Consider the following 19,502-nt stretch of genomic DNA (forward strand, 5'->3'; position numbering starts at 1 on the left):
TACACACACACGCTCCCCAGTTTTTTTCATCGTAAGCCTCGAGGGAGCCAGACCCAGAGGGTCCACCGCCGTCCTGGATTCTGAGAACGATTTCTGCGCGCCAGGCGGGCCTCCTGCAGGAGCCGGGGCCCACTTTCTTTCCCGACTGACTCGAAGCTAACGAAGCTGCCGCGCAGGCCTGTTAATCTCCTCAGTACCCAGTGCGAGGTTAAACACGCGACTTCGCAACCATGGCCTTTGAGAGGAAGCTGAATTCCTGGGGTGCGCCGTGTAGAGTTCATTTCCTACGTCGGCCCTGCACAACAGCCTGCACCCAGAGATCAGAGAACCGGCCACACGCTCCACTACCCTTACCCAGTGGCCGCGCCTCGGGCGCTCGGGGGCGGGCTCCGCACTGCGACGTCACGGCGCACCGTGCGCCCGGTCAAAGTTCAGCCCCGCCCCCGCTTCCCCCTCGCTGTCTCCCTCGGCCTGTGCCGCTGCCGACGCTGCTTGTGGGCCCGGCTCCTCTCCGTCTGCTCCGCCACCTTCTTCCTGAGCACTGCCCGGCCGGACGCCATGGCTAACGTGGCTGACACGAAGCTGTACGACATCCTGGGCGTCCCGCCCGGCGCCAGCGAGAACGAGCTGAAGAAGGTATCCGGGAGCGGGCCGGGCGGGCGGGTGTGAGGGGCGCGGGGCCTGCGCGGCCGGGGATGTCTTATTCAGCCAGGCCGCGCTATTGGGCGGCCCGCGAGCCGGCGCCGGCAGTGAAGGGCCCGGGCTGGGGATCGGCGGCGGCGGCGGCGGGACCGGCCTCTCCGCGAGCCGCGCACTCCGGCCTCGGCTGACCTTGGGCCGCCGGCCCCGCCCGCCCGCAGATGCAGCAAATAAAACTCACTCCTGCGCAAACAAGACGGTAGCCCTTCCTCCCTCCTCGGGCTAGCGCCGGGTGCCGGTCTCCCCCAGGAGGCAGCAGCTCGCCCGGCTCTCCGCGTCGAGGTCACCACCCCGGAAAAACAGGTTGGACCGAGGTGCTCAGCGCATCCCGGCCCCGGGAGAGAAGCTGTCCGCCCCGCGGCCGTCGGCCCCGGGTCTGGTGCTCCGCGGGGAAAAACGGCGGGGAGGTCCGGCGGGGAGGTCGAGGCCGCCCCCACAGAGCGCCTCGGGCAGATGGGGTTGTTTCCTGGGATCCCCAGCTGCAGGCTGCGGGAGCTCCTCCCTCACTTCCTCCCTCGCCCATTGACCCGGAGGTAGCGTGGGTCTGTGTTTGGATGCATTGTTCTGTGGTCAGGTAATGCTAATGTCCTGTACCTGCTTAGGAATAAGCCGTGGTCCCAGCCAAACGCCTGAGTGTTCAATAAACATGAATAGAAGGCCTTTTATCGCTGTTTGCAATGCTGCGATATCTTTGAAATCTCAGGATTTCAAAGCACACGAGGCGTTTAAGCCCCACAGCATCCTCACCGGGCTAAGAGCATCCGGATTTGTAAGCCGAGAAAAATGAGAATGCTCCTTAGGCAGTGAGAAGAGTGCAGTGGACTTCCTGTTACCTTACCGGAAATGCTAGTCTGTATTATATAATTCACGAGCCTCCGTGAATGAAGATTTAAGTGCTGTAGGATCCAAACACCTCGTTGAGAGTGTGCAACTTTACTACCACCAAAGTTGCCACCACGACCCCAGTTAACCACCACGTGCAAATAAAACACCTAAAAACACTACCTAGGACCACCTTGACTTTTTCATGTTGTTACAGTTAGAAGGAAGGCATGAGCCATTGGGAGCAGGAATTGTGACTTTAGCTTGATTTATAGTAATGTTTTGCAGTCCGTAAAGCTTAACAGTCATTTATCTCGAATTTATTAGGGTGGTCTTGGTCTGGTTACTTGGCCATCAGACACTTGACGATAGGGAAAATATGGATAATTGTTGAACGTTTTGTTTTTCCCTATGGCATTGCTTCATTGTTTTATCTGGTTTTTACGTCACTGTAACTATTTTGAAGTATAACTACAGTCTACTTGGTTATATTACATTAGTAAACAGTATCGCGAGAAAATGCCAAAGAATACAAATAGAAAATATTTTTGGAAGGTTATAACTCTAGAACATTACTTTTCAGAAAAGTGGATATTAAGTTATTACAAAACTTTAAACTGGTGTTTAGTTATAACCTTCTTTGTTTTTATCCATTTTCAAAGGCATACAGAAAGTTAGCCAAGGAATATCATCCTGATAAGAATCCAAATGCAGGAGACAAAGTAAGTTATTTGTCATTTTTTTTATTCCGGGGGTTTTAGTTTTAACTTAAATTGCCCTCCTTGAAAAAAAAGGAATATTGCAGGAAAAAAATCCAACTATGCCCACACAGCCACATTTTCATAATGTCAAAGAGTATTTTAGTTTTAGAATAAGAGTACTACCATTCTGAGGAGTGGTGGGTGGTAAATAGAAGCAGAATCAAGTCAAAGGTAACTTGTCCCTTTTATTAGAATTAAATGGATTCTGGATTCCCATAGCCTCTCCCCACTCTTCTACTTGAAAATGCAATTATTTTTATTTTCACCTTTTCTTTATAGTTTAAAGAAATAAGTTTTGCATATGAAGTACTATCAAATCCTGAGAAGCGCGAGTTATATGACAGATACGGAGAGCAAGGTCTTCGGGAAGGCAGCGGCGGAGGTGGTGGCATGGATGATATTTTCTCTCACATTTTTGGTGGGGGATTGTTCGGCTTCATGGGCAATCAGAGTAGAAGTCGAAATGGCAGAAGAAGAGGAGAGGACATGATGCATCCACTCAAGTGAATATCTTGTTTTGTTGTTTTAAAAAATTAGGTACTTTTTGTCAAGTGGAATATTGACTCAGTAGAAGAAAAAAACTCATAGAATGTTCTGTCCTTCATTAGAAAAACTTCCATGTGCCTCGTCTTCTTTCGGTGACTAAATAGAATTTGATTATCTGACTGTTTCTGTTTTGCTGTAGCTCTTAAAAGGATGGTAGATATTTTTTAACAAGAGGAAGGTGGTTTTATATGGTTCTGAGGCTGCATGTTATTATAGGACTTAAAATTTCAAGTGTGAAGATCATTTTGTTTTTTCTTTTCTTTCTTTTTTTGAGATGGAGTTTCGCTTTTGTTGCCCATGCTGGAGTGCAATGGCACAATCTCAGCTCACTGCAACCTCCGCCTCCTGGGTTCAAGTGATTCTCCTGTCTTCAGCCTCCCGAGTAGCTGGAATTACAGACGTGGCACCACACCCGGCTAATTTTGTATTTTTAGTAGAGGTTGGGGGGGGGGGTTCCTCCATGTTGGTCATGCTGGTCTCGAACTCCCAACCTCAGGTAATCTGCCTGCCTCGGCCTCCCAAAGTGCTGGGATTACAGGCGTGAGCCACCGTGCCTGATCTTTTTTTTTTGAAATGGAGTCTCACTCTGTCGCCCAGGTTGGAGTGTAGTGGCACCATCTAGGCTCACTGCAACTTCCGCCTCTCAAGTTCAAGCAATTCTCCTGCCTCAGCCTCCCAAGTAGTTGGGATTACAGGCACCTGCCACCATGCCGGGCTAATTTTTGTATTTTTTTAGTAGAGACAGGGTTTCGCCATGTTGGCCAGGCTGGTCTTGAATTCCTGAGCTCAGGTGATCTGCCCGCCTCAGCCTCCCGAAGTGCTGGGATTACAGGCATAAGACACTGCACCCAGCCAATTTTCTTTGAAGTGTATGAATCTTCCAAGTTACCTTTTATTTAAAAACTAAAAATGAGTGACTGTCTGCCTACTTTGTGTACATGTTAGAGTCACTCATTACTTGATCCTCAGTGTGAACTCTCCTAAGTTGGTTTCCATGGAGCTTGCTGGCTTCCAGCCTGACATTAACCTGCCAACACATGAATGGTGCCTGACCTTGATCTTAGACTGTGAATCCACAAGCCCTCTCCAGTATGAAATTAGCTATTTCACTTTGCAAAATCTGGGAGGTCTTTTTTCCCATTCTTTTTTTCGTGGACCGATAAATTATTTTATTAGCAAATATCAGTGGCTGAAGTTCAGGTACTTAAAATATTTCATAATATCCTAGTTTATACACTTGAGTAAATTAGAGGAAGTCATGTTATCTGTTAACTTGAGTCTCATTAAATCCTTAAATTTGTTTTTTAAAAGAATTTACCCTCAGAAATTAACATTTGGATACCATTCCAATGGTAATATTTGTGCAGTGCAGGTTAATTCGTTTATATTTTTCTTTAATATAGAAATGGTCTAAAAGGAAAATAGGATCAAAAGAGTGCTGTCTGTACTTTATAGTTCTTCATGTTTAAATAAATGTTATGCTATATAGTAAAACAGTTTTCTGCTGTTTTAACATTTCAAATTTTCCTGTTATTACAAATACTGTGTTTATAATACTGCATTCCATGATTTAATCATTTACCTTTTATATAGGGTATTGCCAGGTTTTTTTTTTCTGTAATAGATAGTGCTGCTATGAGTATCTTTATGTAGAGCTTTGTTTCTCCTTGGCAGAGATTTCCAGGCAGGCATGAGTGTTTTGAGGCTGTTAAATACAACTAAATTGCCTTGCAGAGGGATTGTGCCAGTTTAGGCCCCACTAGTGGAGAGTGCCAGCCCTGCCAAACCATTACCTGCATTTTTCCTTCCTTGGCCTTCTTTGTTGAAATGTATATTTTTTTCTGGCTTAGGGTACTGGTTGTGCATATCAATTGTAATTTAATATGTAGGGGGAAAAAGCCGATTTTTAAGAAATGATTTGTTACAGAGAGTATACAAGATGCAACAAGCTTTTTTGTCTAAGACTCAGCTGTAGATAGGTCATTATTTGACAGTGTTGTTGGTAATGTTTTGTCCTTACATGTGGTATTCTTATCCTGTCTACAACAGTTTTAAGTTTCTGAGAATAACAATTTTGAGAAAGTCTGAATATCACAAAATAGTGTAGGTGCTTTGTAAAATACTTTTAACTATTTTTTTGTTCCTGTAACTCCCAGGATTTTAAAGCAAATCATTACAGGATGACCATTCCTAATCTGAAATCTGAAATGCTCCAAAATATGAAACTTTTTGAGCACCATCATGATGCCACAAGTAGAAAACTCCACACATAAGTACTTGTCTCACTCTGTCCTCCAGGCTGGAGTGCAGTGGTGCGATCTCAGCTCACTGCAGCCTCAATCTCCAGGGCTTAAGCAATTCCGCTGCCTCAGCCTCCTGGGTAGCTGGGACTTCAGACATGCCACTATTCCTGGCTAATTATTTTTTATTTTTTGGTAAAGATGAGGTCTCTCTAAGTTGCTCAGGCTGGTCTTGAACTCCTGGGCTCAAGCAATCCTCCCTCCTCGTTCTCCTGAAGTGCTGGGATTATAGGCATGAGCCACTGCACCTGGCATGAAAAACGATTCTTTCCCTCATTTCTGTCATACTATTGGTAGGGCCACTTTTATTTTTTTTTAAGACATATGCCATCTAAGTGACTCCCTTAAGCTGAAATAAAACTTTGTAGCCTTTCTAAATTGTCCATGGAGGAAACAGGGACTCTGGAGCCAGACATCTATGTGATCTTAGGCAAGTTACTTGACTGTTCTGTGCCTCAGTTTTATCACATAAAATGGGAATAATCGTACCTCTTCTGAAGGGTTTTTCTCAGGAGTTAGGTGGAGGGCTTATGCCCCAGAACAGAAGGTTGTGATGTTTGAGTTTGTGAAGTCATCAGCTTTATCAGAAATTCCACCACAGCAAATTGTTGGCCTGATGCTATAGGCTCTTACTTTGAGTATGGTATGTATACTGTCTGTAGTCATAAAGTATTTCTGTTAATTTCAGCCATAAAATAAACCTCAGTTGAATTGATTTAATGTGAGATTATGAGGTATTTTTGAATTCTGTTTTAAAAGTTGATAATGAATTTGCTGTATCAGCTGTTATTTATATCTTGTATTTGAGAAAATGTGGCAAAATTTGATTGAAGCTGATTATTTTCTTTCCAGAGTATCATTAGAAGATCTGTATAATGGCAAGACAACCAAACTCCAACTTAGCAAGAATGTACTCTGTAGTGCATGCAGTGGGTAAGTGTGTCCTCTGGTTTATTGGGTACATTTTGTCTGTTCTTTAAGTGTCACACGGAATGTCTGTACCAGGTAAAAATTGTTATGAGTTAAAACTTAACGGCCGGGTGCAGTGGCTCACACCTGTAATCCCAGCACTTTGGGAGGCTGAGGTGGGTGGATCACCTAAGGCAGGAGAATCACCTGAACCTGGGAGGTGGAGGTTGCAGTGAACCAAGATTGCGCCACTGTGCTCCAGCCTGGGTGACAAAGTGAGACTCCATCTCAAGAAATAAATAAATAAATCTTAGCAGAACATTTTCTGATACTTCTGAAAGTCAATTTAAACACAAGTTATTGTGTTTAAATACAAGTTATTGGGGTTGAAGATAAGGTAAAAGCACAATTTCTGTGTGTCATAGCTTATTGGAGTGGTCTGTGGACAAAAACCTAATGCATAACTTGTGTTTGCTTTAGCCAAGGCGGAAAGTCTGGAGCTGTCCAGAAGTGTAGTGCTTGTCGAGGTCGGGGTGTGCGCATCATGATCAGACAGCTGGCTCCAGGAATGGTACAACAGATGCAGTCTGTATGCTCTGATTGTAATGGAGAAGGTATGTGTGCCAGTACTTCTCTGCTTTTATGTTGAAATGGATTGAGAATGCAGATATTGGAGAGGTTTACAATTTTTTATTTCAAAGGGTATTGTTTACATCTTATTAAAGAAAAAGGAGGCCGGATGCGTTAGCTTATTCCTATGATTCCAGCACTTTGGGAGACAGAGGTGGATTGCTTGAGCCCAGGAGTTCGAGGCCAGCTTGGGCAAGATAAGGAGACATCATTACTGTAGGAAAAAAAGTGTAGAAAAATATGTAATCAGGGGCTCAGGGCATGTCTGTGGTCCCAGCTGCCTGGGAGGCTGAGGCGGGAGGATTGTTTGAGCCCAGGAGTTCAAGGGAGCGGTGAGCCGTGATCATACCAGTGCACTCCAGCCAGGGTGACAGAACAAGACCCTGTTGCAAAAAATAAAAGCATGAAAGTAATTACTCCATTATGCTTAAGCCCAGTGAACGTAGAGAAACAGTAGATTTGTATTGTGTTAGTGAAAGGTGACTCCTTAATTCTGAAAAGAGGGGCAAGGTGATTATTTGTTCCTTTGCTATTTTCTTCTTTATCAAATATAATCTTTTATATACTATCTCTGTAGAAATGACCACCATGGGAGGACTATCTCCTTTCTCAAACAGAACCTTTTAAACTACAAAGGGACAAATTAATAATAAATAACTAAACAAGTAACTAAACAATTACTTGTTTAGTTACTCTGATAAGTGGAAGATTTTACTGTAACCTTTAGTTAGCTTTAAAGAATTGATCTTGAGATTGAAACTGTCCTCACAGAAGTAAATAATTTAGTCTTTGTGGGCCAAATAGTTTTTGTCACAACTACTCACCTCTGACTTTTTAGTGCTTTTATAGCCACAGACAAACGGGTATGGCTGTGTTCTGATTAAAATTTTAATTACAAAAACAAGTAGCTCCTCCCACCCCTGCCATTCTAGAGCAGTGCTATCCAATAGAATTTTTTTCTGTGCTGATGGAAGTGTTCTGTATCTGCAGTGTTCAGTACAGTAGCCATTAATCACCTATGACTACTGCATACTTCATATGTGGCTACTGTGACTGGGGAACTATTTTAAATTTGAATTAATTTAAACATAAACTTAAGTAGCTACAGGTAGATAGTGGCTACCACATTAGACAGTATAGTTCAAGAGCATCCTTTTCTACATTGCTATTGGAAGTGATGAGATAATTATGAGAAGCTACATATGATGTTTCCTTCCTGGAGAATCTTGGCATTTTACTTTATTTTTTAAAATTATTATATTTGGAGATAGGGTTTTGCTGGAGTGCCGTGGCGCATTCTCAGCTCACTGTAGCTTCCACCACCCACGCTCAAGCAATCCTCCCACTCAGCCCCTCACCCCACAATTAACTGAGACCACAGGTGCTTGCCACCACGCCCAGCTAATTTTTGTATTTCTTGTAGAGACGGGGTTTTGCCATGTTGCCCAGGCTGGTCTCGAACTCCTGGATTCAAGCAATCCTCCTGCCCCAGCCTCCCAAAGGGCTGGGATTACAGGTGTTAGCCACCACTCTTGGCCTCCTTTTATTTTATTAAAATTGCTAACTCCCACTATCAAGAAACCAAAGTTAACTGAAATCTTTTCTCATGTACCATTACCTTTTTTTTTTTTTTAATGTGAGACAGAGTCTTGCTCTGTTGCCCAGGCTAGAGTGCAGTTGCATGATCTCAGCTCACCGCAACCTCTGCCTCCCTGACTCAAATGATTCTGCTGCCTCAGCCGCCTGAGTAGCTGGGATTACAGGCGCCCACCATGACACCCGGCTGATTTTTGTATTTTCAGTGGAGACAGGGTTTTGCCCTGTTGGCCAGGCTGGTCTCAAACTCCTGACCTCAGGTGATCCTCCCACCTTGGCCTCCCAAAGGGCTGGGAGTACAGGTGTGAGCCACCATGCCCCGCCACCATTACCATTTTGAAGAACTGGTGTTTTGCAGAACATACTTTGCAAAAGTACTGTTAACAGAAACAGCCCCTAAATAGTTACACACATCTTTCTAAGCCTTCAAATGTGCCAGTAATTAGCTATTAGAAAGTGACGCAATTTTTTCGCACTATACTATGTATAATCACAGTTTTGCTTTTTTATACCATAATTAAATATTTCAGAAGAATATATAGAAGAGAAAAGCTGTGTTGCCCTAAACATGGTATGGATACATTACATTCTGAAATAGTGGGAAGCTGAGTCCTTCAGGCAATCTGCAGTAGTAAGATGTAAGTTTTTGTTATTCAGAATAATGCTTTTTTTTGTTTTGTTTTGAGACGTGGCCTTACACTGTCACTCAGACTGGGGTGCAGTGGCATGAGTATAACTCACTGCAGCTTCGACCTCCAGCAGTCCTCCCTCCTCAGCCTCCCGAGTAGCCAGGATTACAAGTGTGCACTACCATGCCGGCTAACTTTTTTTATTTGTAGTAGAAGCAAGGTCTCACTGTGTTGCTAGGCTGGTCTCAGATCCTGAGCTCAAGTGATCCTACCACCCTGACCTCACAAAATATTGGGATTGGGATTGCAGGCTTGAGCCACTATGCTTGGCCTCAGAATGCTGCTTTGAATAAAAATTTAGGTAGCGATTAAAAGAAGTTCAGAAAGTATATTTAAAGGATAAGAATATTAAGAGTACAGTATAGTACTCTTGCTGAAAGTTTCAATGACTTCTTTTTCCAGGAGAGGTAATTAATGAAAAAGACCGCTGTAAAAAATGTGAAGGGAAGAAGGTGATTAAAGAAGTGAAGATTCTTGAAGTCCACGTAGACAAAGGCATGAAACATGGACAGAGAATTACATTCACTGGGGAAGCAGACCAGGCCCCAGGAGTGGAACCTGGAGACATTGTTCTTTTGCTACAGGAGAAAGAACATGAGGTGATTTTCCTTTTTTTAGTTTTTTGTGTTTTGTTTTATTCAGAAGTACTTCTTGCTTGTGAGAAATAGGTTAGATCTGTTTGGAGTCCCTGGAGCAACACTGCACACTGGAGAAGTTAAGGGAATCATGGCAAATTCCTGAGGCAGGCTTGTGTAAGAAACACTAACAAGGCAGGTGCAGTTAGAAGCACTGTAAGAGTCAGTTTTAGTCCTGGCTTGGTTTTTTCTTCCCCCCCGAGATGGAGTTTCACTGTTGTTGGAGTGCAGTGGCGTGATCTCGGCTCGCTGCAACCTCTGCCTCCCGGGTTCAAGTGATTCTCCTGCCTCAGGCTCCCGAGTAGCTGGGAATACAGGCGCGCACCACCACTCCTGGCTGATTTTTATTTTTAGTAGAGACAGGCTTTCTCCATGTTGGTCAGGTTGGTCTTGAGCTCCCGACCTCAGGTGGTGCACCTGCCTCAGCCTCCCAAAGTGCTGGGATTAAAAGTGGGAGCCACTGCACCCAGCGTTGGTCTTTTTTTTTTTTTTTTTGACAGTTTTTTTGACTGCACCCAGGTTGGAGTGCAGTGGCGCAATCTTGGCTCACTGCAACTTCCGCCTCCCAAGTTCAAGCGATTCTCCCCTAGCTTGGTCGTTGACTAGCACTTTAACCGTAGGTAATCTTACTGTCTCAGTTTCTTTGTTTATGAAAATAAGGGCATTGGGCGTTGGACCAGTTGGTCTAAGGCAGCCTGTTTTTTCACTGTTAAACTGCTGCTCTGTTGATTTGGTTTTTACTTATTGGGTAGCCAAGTGAGCTATCCTTGAAAGAGTTCTGGGATTTAAAAAAAAAAAAAAAACATTTTTTTAGAAGTTTCTGAAGAATGTGGTCACTAGTGTATGTTTTGGGGGGTTTTTGTTTTTGAGATGGTCTTGCTCTGTTGCCCAAGCTGGAGTACAGTGGCGTGATCTGGGATCACTGCAACCTTTGCCCCTGGGCCCAAGCAATCCTCCTATCTCAGCCTCCCAAGTAGTTGGGACAACTGACGCACCATCATGCCCATCTGTTTTTTGGGGTTTTTTGTTTTGTTTTGTTTTGTTTTTGTATTTTTAGTAGAGACAGGGTCTTGCCATATTGCCCAGGCTGGTCTTGAACTCCTGAGCTCAAGCAATCCGCCTGTCTCGACCTCCCAAAGTGCTGGGATTACAGGTGTGAGCCACCGTGCCCAGCCTAGTGTATGTTATTTTGATTTTAGCATTGCACTTGTGTATTTTTAATGTCCATATTGTATACTGTAGACCTTACTCATAAAGAGTATATCTGGAGCTATTCATGAAAAACCCCTCCAGTAATCACCTAAATTCTTGAATGTTAGAAGCACTTAATAGGACTCTAGCTTTGTACTTGATCACATTTACTCATGCTTTCCTCTGAAAGTCATTACATCACAGGTTAACCTCCTTTTTAGTTTGCCCTAAAATTTTCTCCTATGCATAAGCCCAGTCAACACAGAGAAATGGTAAATTTGTATTATGTTCAGTGAAAGGTTATTCTTTTTAATTCTAAAAAGGTGGGTAAGCTGATTATCCATTTGAAATTTAAAGGTTATATATTTGATAAAGAAGGAGATCATCCTTCTGTGGTGGTCATTTCTTCAAATAGAGTAAATGTTAAAAATCACTTTAAGAATCCAATAGAGAACAACAAAGCCATATTGAGATCCGGGTTTTAGAAATTTGGTTGTAATCCCTCACAAGGTCAGACTTGATCTCCTGGACAATCAGGGCGTGCTATTCAGCTTTCATGACTCAGCAAAGCTACAAATTATGTATTTTGGCTTTTTGTGGAAGTTGCCAACCCTACAAATAGCAAACAGTCTCCTAGGTTGTCAAAAAATAAGAGTAGTTTTTAGAATTCTGCCTTTGGGTCTTATAGGATGAAATATTTACAAGATTTGCTATTTGTTAACATTTTAGCTACTTCCTTGTTCATTCAGTCTTGCTGCTGTGCACAGCACCATACCAGGAATATGAAGGAGAAAACTAGCAAGACAGCTAAATAATTGGGAATTCTGCTTGGATGTAGGTTAGACTGTGTTGTAAAATGGTACAGACAATGCCTAGGCATTTTCATTGATAGAATCCTTGGAGTAGTTTGGGGTTCATTGTCAAATGATGTCTGGCAGTGCAGCAGCACGGTAGTGAGGAAGTGAAGAAGGAATGCTTATTTGCAGAAGAAAGATGATTTTTTTGGTTTGAGGCATGTCAGACTGATGGTAAAACCTGTTTTTATTCCTAAGTTTAGTTTTTAATGTTGCTGCATAATAAATTGGGTTTTTAAAAGTAGATCATTGGATTTCGAGGCAAAGGACTTAAGGTCTGGGCCCCATTTACTAGCTTTGGCTTCCCTGGACTTTTCAGATATTAAAGAGTCAAATGAGATTATGAATAAGCTTCTTTCTTGGGGCCTGTGGGGAGGTGTTGGGAAGTAAGTAATCTCTGAAAGTTGTTGGCAGCAGTGGAATTGGCATGGAATTTTCAACAGAAGGCAGATGTAACTAGTTGTCTAAGGTAGAAAATAGAAGGTGGTAAAGGTTAGAATGGAAGTTTGTCTAGTTCCTTCTTGGGAGTGCTGTATCGTCTATAGTCATCTTGCCATGTCACTTGTCAGTGTGCCCGTTTGTGTGTCTTGGTGGTCTGATTACCATAGTGCAGTTATACAGCATCAAACTACAGAACCTGGTGATGTTAGTCACGCCTCTATAACCTGTGCTTTGTTATTCAGAAATTATGACTTTTAAGTGTTTTCTGGCCTAGTGCTTTGGTAGTCCCTCCTCATTAATTTTGTTTTTCAGAAACTCTCCGGCATTCTTGCTTGTTTATTCTGTTTAAACTTTTAGCATCCAGTTGTTTAGCTTCTCCCCCTCCACTGCAACAACTATCCTGATAATCATTTTTTATTGAAATCACTTTCAGTTGAACTCTCCTGTACAAGAACATAATACATATCTCTTCCTGTTCCCTATTCTTTTTCTTAAGAGACAGAGTCTCACCCTGTCCTCCAGACTGGAGTGCAGTGGTGCAGTTGGATTTTTAGTAGAGACAGGGTTTCACCATATTGGCCAGGCTGGTCTCAAACTCCTGACCTCAAGTGATCTGCCCACCTTGGCCTCCCAAAGTGCTGGGATTATAGGTGTGAGCCACCATGCCCTGCCCCTCCTTTTTATTTTTATTTTATTTTTTTTGAGACGGAGTCTCACTCTGTCACCCAGGCTGGAGTGCAGTGGCGCAATCTCTGTTCACTGCAACCTCCACCCCCCAGGTTCAAGCAATTCTCCTGCCTCAGCCTGGGACTACAGGCCTGTACCACCACACCCGGCTAGTTTTTGTATTTTTAGTAGAGACAGAATTTCGCCTTGTTGACCAGGACCTCAGGTGATCCACCTGCCTCAGCCTCCCAAAGTGCTGGGATTATAGGCATGAGCTACTGCTTCCGTCCTAAAATAATATGACTTTAAGAAAGGATATTTGGTAAGATGGTTCTTAGAACACTTGCATTTTACAGTATACTTAGCATTTTATTTTAAATTTATTATTATTATTTTTAAGAGACAGGATGTCCTGTCATCCAGGCTGGAGTGCAGTAGCTGGATCATTGAGGAGGGACTACTACCACAGGCTCCAACTCCTGGGCTCAAGGGATCATCCTGCCTCAACTAGCCTATTTTATGTTGTAATTTTTTGTCTCCCTATGTTGCTCTTTTGAACTGGCCTCCCAAAGCTCTGACCCTATATTTAGCTTTTTAAATTTTTTTTTTTTTAATTGAGACAGAGTCTCGCTCTGTCACCCAGGCTGGAGTGCAGTGGTGCGATCTTGGTTCATTGCAGTCTCCGCCTCCCAGGTTCAAGTGATTTTCCTGCCGCAGCCTCCTAAGTAGCTGGGACTACAGGCGCCCACCACCACGCTTGGCTAATTTTTGTATTTTTAGTAGAGATGGGGTTTCACCATATTGGCCAGGCTGGTCTCGAACTCCTGACCTTGTGATCCGCCTGCCTTGGCCTCCCAAAGTGCTGGGATTACTGGCATGAGCCACTGCGCCTGGCCTACTTAGCATTTTTAATGCGTTGAAAAATCCTGTATTAAAGAAACTATTGGTCCCGTTGTGAGGAACACTTGCATAAATGTGCATAGATAATATACCTTTTTGGATCTCAAACTAGCACACGCAAGAATGCCTGGAGGGCTTGTTAGGACTACAGATGCTGGGTCCTGCCTGCCTTGTTTCTGGTAGGAATGGAAGTGGGGCCCAAGAATATGTGTTCCTAACAAGTTTCCTGAAGCTGCTGGTCCAGAACCACACTTAGAGAATCATTGGTTAAGGTAATGGTTTAACTTTGTTTAATGGGTAAATTTAGGAGAGTAACATAGGAAAAGAACCTGTCTACTAGATTTTCTATAAGTGAACCAGCCAGGATTGTTCTTTACAAGAAGAGTGACCATTGTAAAATCTAAGCAAAAATTGCAGATTGGGCATGTGAAATTGGATATATTTTTCCTACACATTGAAGGCCCAGAAACGTTCTTTGTGCTTTTTCTCAATACCTTTTGCATTACCTAGTCCATAGGCTTATAGTGTAATATTGAATGAGCCAGTTTTACATTTTAGTGAGATATGAAACTTGTTGGTACGTGTGTGGAGCGTGGAATTGAGCCACTTGACTTTGCTGGCTGGGTGTTACTGGTTGAGGTTTTTTTACGTTAACCTTGGACCCTCCCCCCTTCCCTGTTATGATCATGTCTGGGGAGCACTCCAGGATGAGCTTGTTCTGTAGAAGACCTCTGGGCTTTTTATACCTTTTTCACCAGAGGCAGAGTCTGAAAGTGGGCCATAATTGCAGAATATACCTGGCCCTGTTTTGGGGGCCTCAGTTCTGTTGCTCTTATATATGCCATTGTTTACCAGTTCCAGTACACCTTCCTCATGAAAGTTTCTCACATACTACTTTGCAGTGAGTGGTAGAAATAAGGTTTGGAATTTAAGTCAACGAACATAATGCCGCAGGGTGTAGCTCCATAATTTTTAAGAAAATGTATTTCTTTTGTGCTTTATTTATAGGTATTTCAGAGAGATGGGAATGATTTGCACATGACATATAAAATAGGACTTGTTGAAGCTCTATGTGGATTTCAGTTCACGTTTAAGCACCTTGATGGACGTCAGATTGTGGTGAAATACCCCCCTGGCAAAGTAATTGAACCAGGTAAATCTTGATTTTGTCCGATTCTGGTTTTCAGGTATTCTTACAATTTGTAATTTTTTTATACTGCATAACTCTAAAAACAAATGAACACCTCTTTTGGGTAAAATTATTAATCATTTCCTCTTAATAGGATGTGTTCGTGTAGTTCGAGGTGAAGGGATGCCGCAGTATCGTAATCCCTTTGAAAAAGGTGATCTTTACATAAAGTTTGATGTGCAGTTTCCTGAAAACAACTGGATCAACCCAGACAAGCTTTCCGTAAGTGTTCTTTAAACAACAGTTGACTTCCAAGTTTGGGGTTTGGTTTTTGGTTTTTTAGACAGGGTCTCTGTCGCCCAGGCTGGGGTGGCGTAGTGTGATCATGGCTTACTATATAGCCTCGACTTCCTGGGCTCAAGCGATCCTCTCACCTCAGCCCCCCGAGGAGCTGGGACTACAGGTGTGTGATGCCACGCCTGGCTAATTAAAAAAAATTTTTTTGGAAACACCAGTCTCACTGTGTCACCCAAGCTGGAGTGCAGTGGTGCAGTCTCAGCTCACTGTACCCCCCGCCTCCCAGGTTCAAGTCATTCTCATGCCTTAGCCAACCAAGTAGCTGGGATTACAGGCATGAGCCACAATGCCTGGTAAGTTTCTGTTTCTTTTTCTTTTTTTTCTTTTTTTTTTGAGATGGAGTCTCGCTCTGTTGCCCAGGCTGGAGTGCAGTGGCCAGATCTCAGCTCACTGCAAGCTCCGCCTCCCGGTTTACGCCATTCTCCTGCCTCAGCCTCCTGAGTAGCTGGGACTACAGGCGCCCGCCACCTCGCCCGGCTAGTTTTTATTTTGTATTTTTTATTTTTTTATTTTATTTTATTTTTTTTTTTTTGAGGCGGAGTCTCGCTCTGTCGCCCGGACTGGAGTGCAGTGGCTGGATCTCAGCTCACTGCAAGCTCCGCCTCCCGGGTTTACGCCATTCTCCTGCCTCAGCCTCCCGAGTAGCTGGGACTACAGGCGCCCGCCACCTCGCCCGGCTAGTTTTTGTATTTTTAGTAGAGACGGGGTTTCACCGGGTTAGCCAGGATGGTCTCGATCTCCTGACCTCGTGATCCACCCGTCTCGGCCTCCCAAAGTGCTGGGATTACAGGCTTGAGCCACCGCGCCTGGCCTTTTCCTTTTTCTTTTTTTTGAGACGGAGTCTCTCTCTGTCGCCCAGGCTGGGGTGCAGTGGCATGATCTCAGATCTCAGCTCACTGCAAGCTCCGCCTCCTGGGTTCATGCCATTCTCCTGCATCAGCCTCCCAAGTAGCTGGGACTACAGGCACCCACCACCGCGCCCTGCTAATTTTGTTTTTGTATTTTTAGTAGAGATGGGGTTTCACCATGTTAGCTAGGATGGTCTCGATCTCCTGAACTCGTGATCCGCCCGCCTCGGCCTCCCAAAGTCCTGGGATTACAGGCGTGAGCCACTGCACCCGGCCAAGTTTCTTTATTTTTAAGAGAGTCTCGCTCTGTTGCCCAGGCTAGTGTGCCGTGGCATGATCATGGCTCGCTACAGGTGTGCTCCACCACACCCTGCTAATGCTTTTCAAAACTTTTCGTAGAGGTGGAGTCTTGCTATGTTGTCCAGGCTGGTCTCAAGCAATCCTCCTGCCTCCTGAAATTCTGGGATGGCAGTTGTGAGCCACCAGTGCCCAGCTGACTTCAAGTTTCTTAATAGTCATGTTACATTCAATTTTAAAGTATATTTGTGTGATTAGTAGGCTTTCCTAGTTGTTAGGAAATGGAGTATTGCTGGTGTAAATGTTGATGGGGCCAAGCAGGGAATTGTAGAGAAGTAAAGTATACCTGGTATGGGTGGTGGTGAGGACTAGCACTCCCTGAAGAGAGTAGATTCCTCACTTGCAGAGGGCGGGACCACTACCCCCTTCTCATCAGCTGCTGTCCATGCCGGATGCAGGAAGGCATGTCTCCTCTAGAAGTTTTCTAATGTTTAAGTATTGGCAGCTAATGACCTTTTTTTTGGTTCTTAAAGCAATAGGTTGCACAAAAGATGTCTAGATTTGGCCTGTGAGTGATGAGTTTGTGATCTCTTACTTAGAGTTCAAAGTCCAGTCCACATTCCTTTTTTTAAATTTTTTTTTGAGATGGAGTCTTGCTCTATTCAGGCTGGAGTGCAGTGTCACAGTCTCAGCTTACTGCAACCTCCACCTCCTGGGTTCAAGCGATTCTCCTGCCTCAGCCTTCCAACTAGCTGGGATTACAGGTACCCACCACCGTGCCCGGCTAATTTTTTGTATTTTAGTAGAGACAAGGTTTCACCATGTTGTCCAGGCTGGTCTCAATCTCCTGACCTCCTCATCCACCCGCCTCAGCCTCCCAAAGTGCTGGGTGGGATTATAAGCATGAACCACCACGCCCAGCCCCTTTTTTAACTCTTAAACGACACTGGATTGTATACATCAAAAGGAAAGTTGATGAAACTGTTAGAACCAACCTGGTTTTTGTTTGTTTTAATAAAGGAACTAGAAGATCTTCTGCCATCTAGACCGGAAGTTCCTAACATAATTGGAGAAACAGAGGAGGTAGAGCTTCAGGAATTTGATAGCACTCGAGGCTCAGGAGGTGGTCAGAGGCGTGAAGCCTATAATGATAGCTCTGATGAAGAAAGCAGCAGCCATCATGGACCTGGAGTGCAGTGTGCCCATCAGTAAACTCTGCAAACAAATTGCACAGGTGGATTTTCTTTCCACATTTGCCTGATTTGTTCTCAGCAATCCAGCTGGAGTGTCTTATCAATCCAGATGAACTGAGGGACATCTGTTGGTCTATGTATAACTTTTAAAATTGGTATAGTATCTACAGAGTGTATAATTTAAACTAACCACAAAGCTTTACATCTTCATTTCGACTGTTCCATAGCAGAATAAAGCACTTGAAAGGAAACAAGACTCCCTTTCACATGTGGATATTATAAGTTTCAATCCTGGTATCTGTGCTTGATTTTTATCAGTTTTGTGTAGATTTTTATGTTTCATATTTTAAATTTAAATCCCACATTGTAAAGTTTGTATAATTTGTCCTGAAGCTTTGTGTTTGGCTGCACTTGCATAAGCTGCTACAAATAGAATAAAGAATTTCATAGCCTGTATCTATCATTTAGATGCATGGAAAAAAATGGGCTTTGCACACGATGGGTTTGGAGCTGACTGGGAACAATGGAAAAAATTACATTAGCTGTGGTTGTAAAGTTTTTTTGTTTTGGGATTTTTTTTTGTTTCTTTTTTTTTTTTTTTTTTTTTTTTTTTTTTACCATCTTGTGAAAGGTTTCTGAAACTCGATAATAAAAAGCAGTTGGTGTAAATTATTCTTTTGTGTCACATTTTTAGAAGGGAAAACATAAAGAATGTATCCTTAGTACTGGTTCTTAAACAGCCCATAAAAACCCATTGGCCTGAAGCTTATATCTCAGGCCTGTGCCCATCTTACAGTCTTGGTAGACAAAAGGCTGGTAGAGACAGTCTTCAGTGGCTTCAGTGATGCTCTCTAGAGGCCAGGGTGTCTTGAGTGCTGTAACTCCTGAGCACTGGGCTAGCCTAACTTCTGTATCTCCCCACCACCACCCCCTTAAAAAAATAAGGTAACAGCAAATCTATTTGACAGTAAAACCATGTCTGCATAGAACGTCTTCAAATCCTGTTTTCATTAAATGTAGAAGACGCTCTGTCTCCATTAAGTTGAATATTTAGAATTGGAGAAGCCATTGATTATTATTTTGATTTTCTTTAATGTTTTATAGAAAATACTCAGAATTTAAGAATGAAGGCAACTGAAATATGCATTGTTGTAGTTATTTATATTTCAAACTAAAGAAAATGAGAAAAATCAGGTAAAATTGATGAAAAGGATGTTGTGTTTCTCTTTCCATCATCTGGTTTTTATCATTTCACTCTCAGTAGGTATTTGTAGAACACATTTATTTGAGGGAAGATGCACATTTTACATTTATAAAGGAACAAATGGGGAAAACTGAAAACGAAAAATTTTTAATGTATTAAATGCCATCCCTGAGCCTAAATCTAGTATTTGTAGTTTATTTCTAGGTCTGCTAGAAGCTGAAAACCTGAATGAAAAAGGTGTGCTGACACTAATCAAGGCCTGTGAGGTTTAAATTACTGACCTATCCACTCTACCTCCATTGTACAAAAAATATTTTACAAGCCTGGGCAAGATTCAACAGCATAATAGTTTTGTATCCAAGGTTACTTCCCCACAACCACTTTAAACATAAGAAATGCGGTGGCAATATAAAGTTTGTAGCCTTTCCAATAAAGGTTTATAAAACAGTTGTTCAGTGTAGTCTGTCTTTCATTTCTACCCAGGTGTTTTGACTGTAGGCAAGAAAATTATTTGGAAGAGAGTTGCTGTTAAGGTGTGTTATTTCACTTGGTCTCCTTGCTCTAGTTTGTAGAGCACCTGCCTAGAGAACCAACCATACAGTGTCACCAGCACAGATAATTTTGTGTAACAGCTTTATTCAAGATATGATTTGCATACCATAAAATTTACCATTTTAAAAAATTTGCCACAATTCAGTTGATTTCAGTATATTCAGCCATCTCCACTAATTTCAGAACATTTTCATCAAAGAAGAAACCCCCAATCCATTAAGTCACTTTCTGTTCCATTCTCTCCTCAACTCCTGGTGTAATCACTAATAGCTAATTCTGCTTC

General features: G+C 43.0%; 1 protein-coding gene across 1 annotated transcript; it reads left to right on the forward strand.

Moving 5' to 3' along the window:
* Positions 1–359: 359 nt before the first annotated feature.
* DNAJA2 (DnaJ heat shock protein family (Hsp40) member A2) lies at positions 360–19,117 on the forward strand. Its single transcript, XM_010354860.2, has 9 exons — positions 360–636; positions 2,184–2,243; positions 2,562–2,785; positions 5,981–6,061; positions 6,518–6,651; positions 9,355–9,551; positions 14,648–14,792; positions 14,923–15,050; positions 17,291–19,117. The coding sequence occupies exons 1-9, from the start codon at positions 559–561 to the stop codon at positions 17,480–17,482; spliced, it is 1,239 nt and encodes a 412-aa protein (XP_010353162.1). The 5' UTR covers positions 360–558; the 3' UTR covers positions 17,483–19,117.
* The last annotated feature ends 385 nt before the right edge of the window (positions 19,118–19,502 follow it).

This window comes from Rhinopithecus roxellana, chromosome 20 (assembly GCF_007565055.1).
Source record: "Rhinopithecus roxellana isolate Shanxi Qingling chromosome 20, ASM756505v1, whole genome shotgun sequence".
Classification (NCBI taxonomy): Eukaryota; Metazoa; Chordata; class Mammalia; order Primates; family Cercopithecidae; genus Rhinopithecus; species Rhinopithecus roxellana.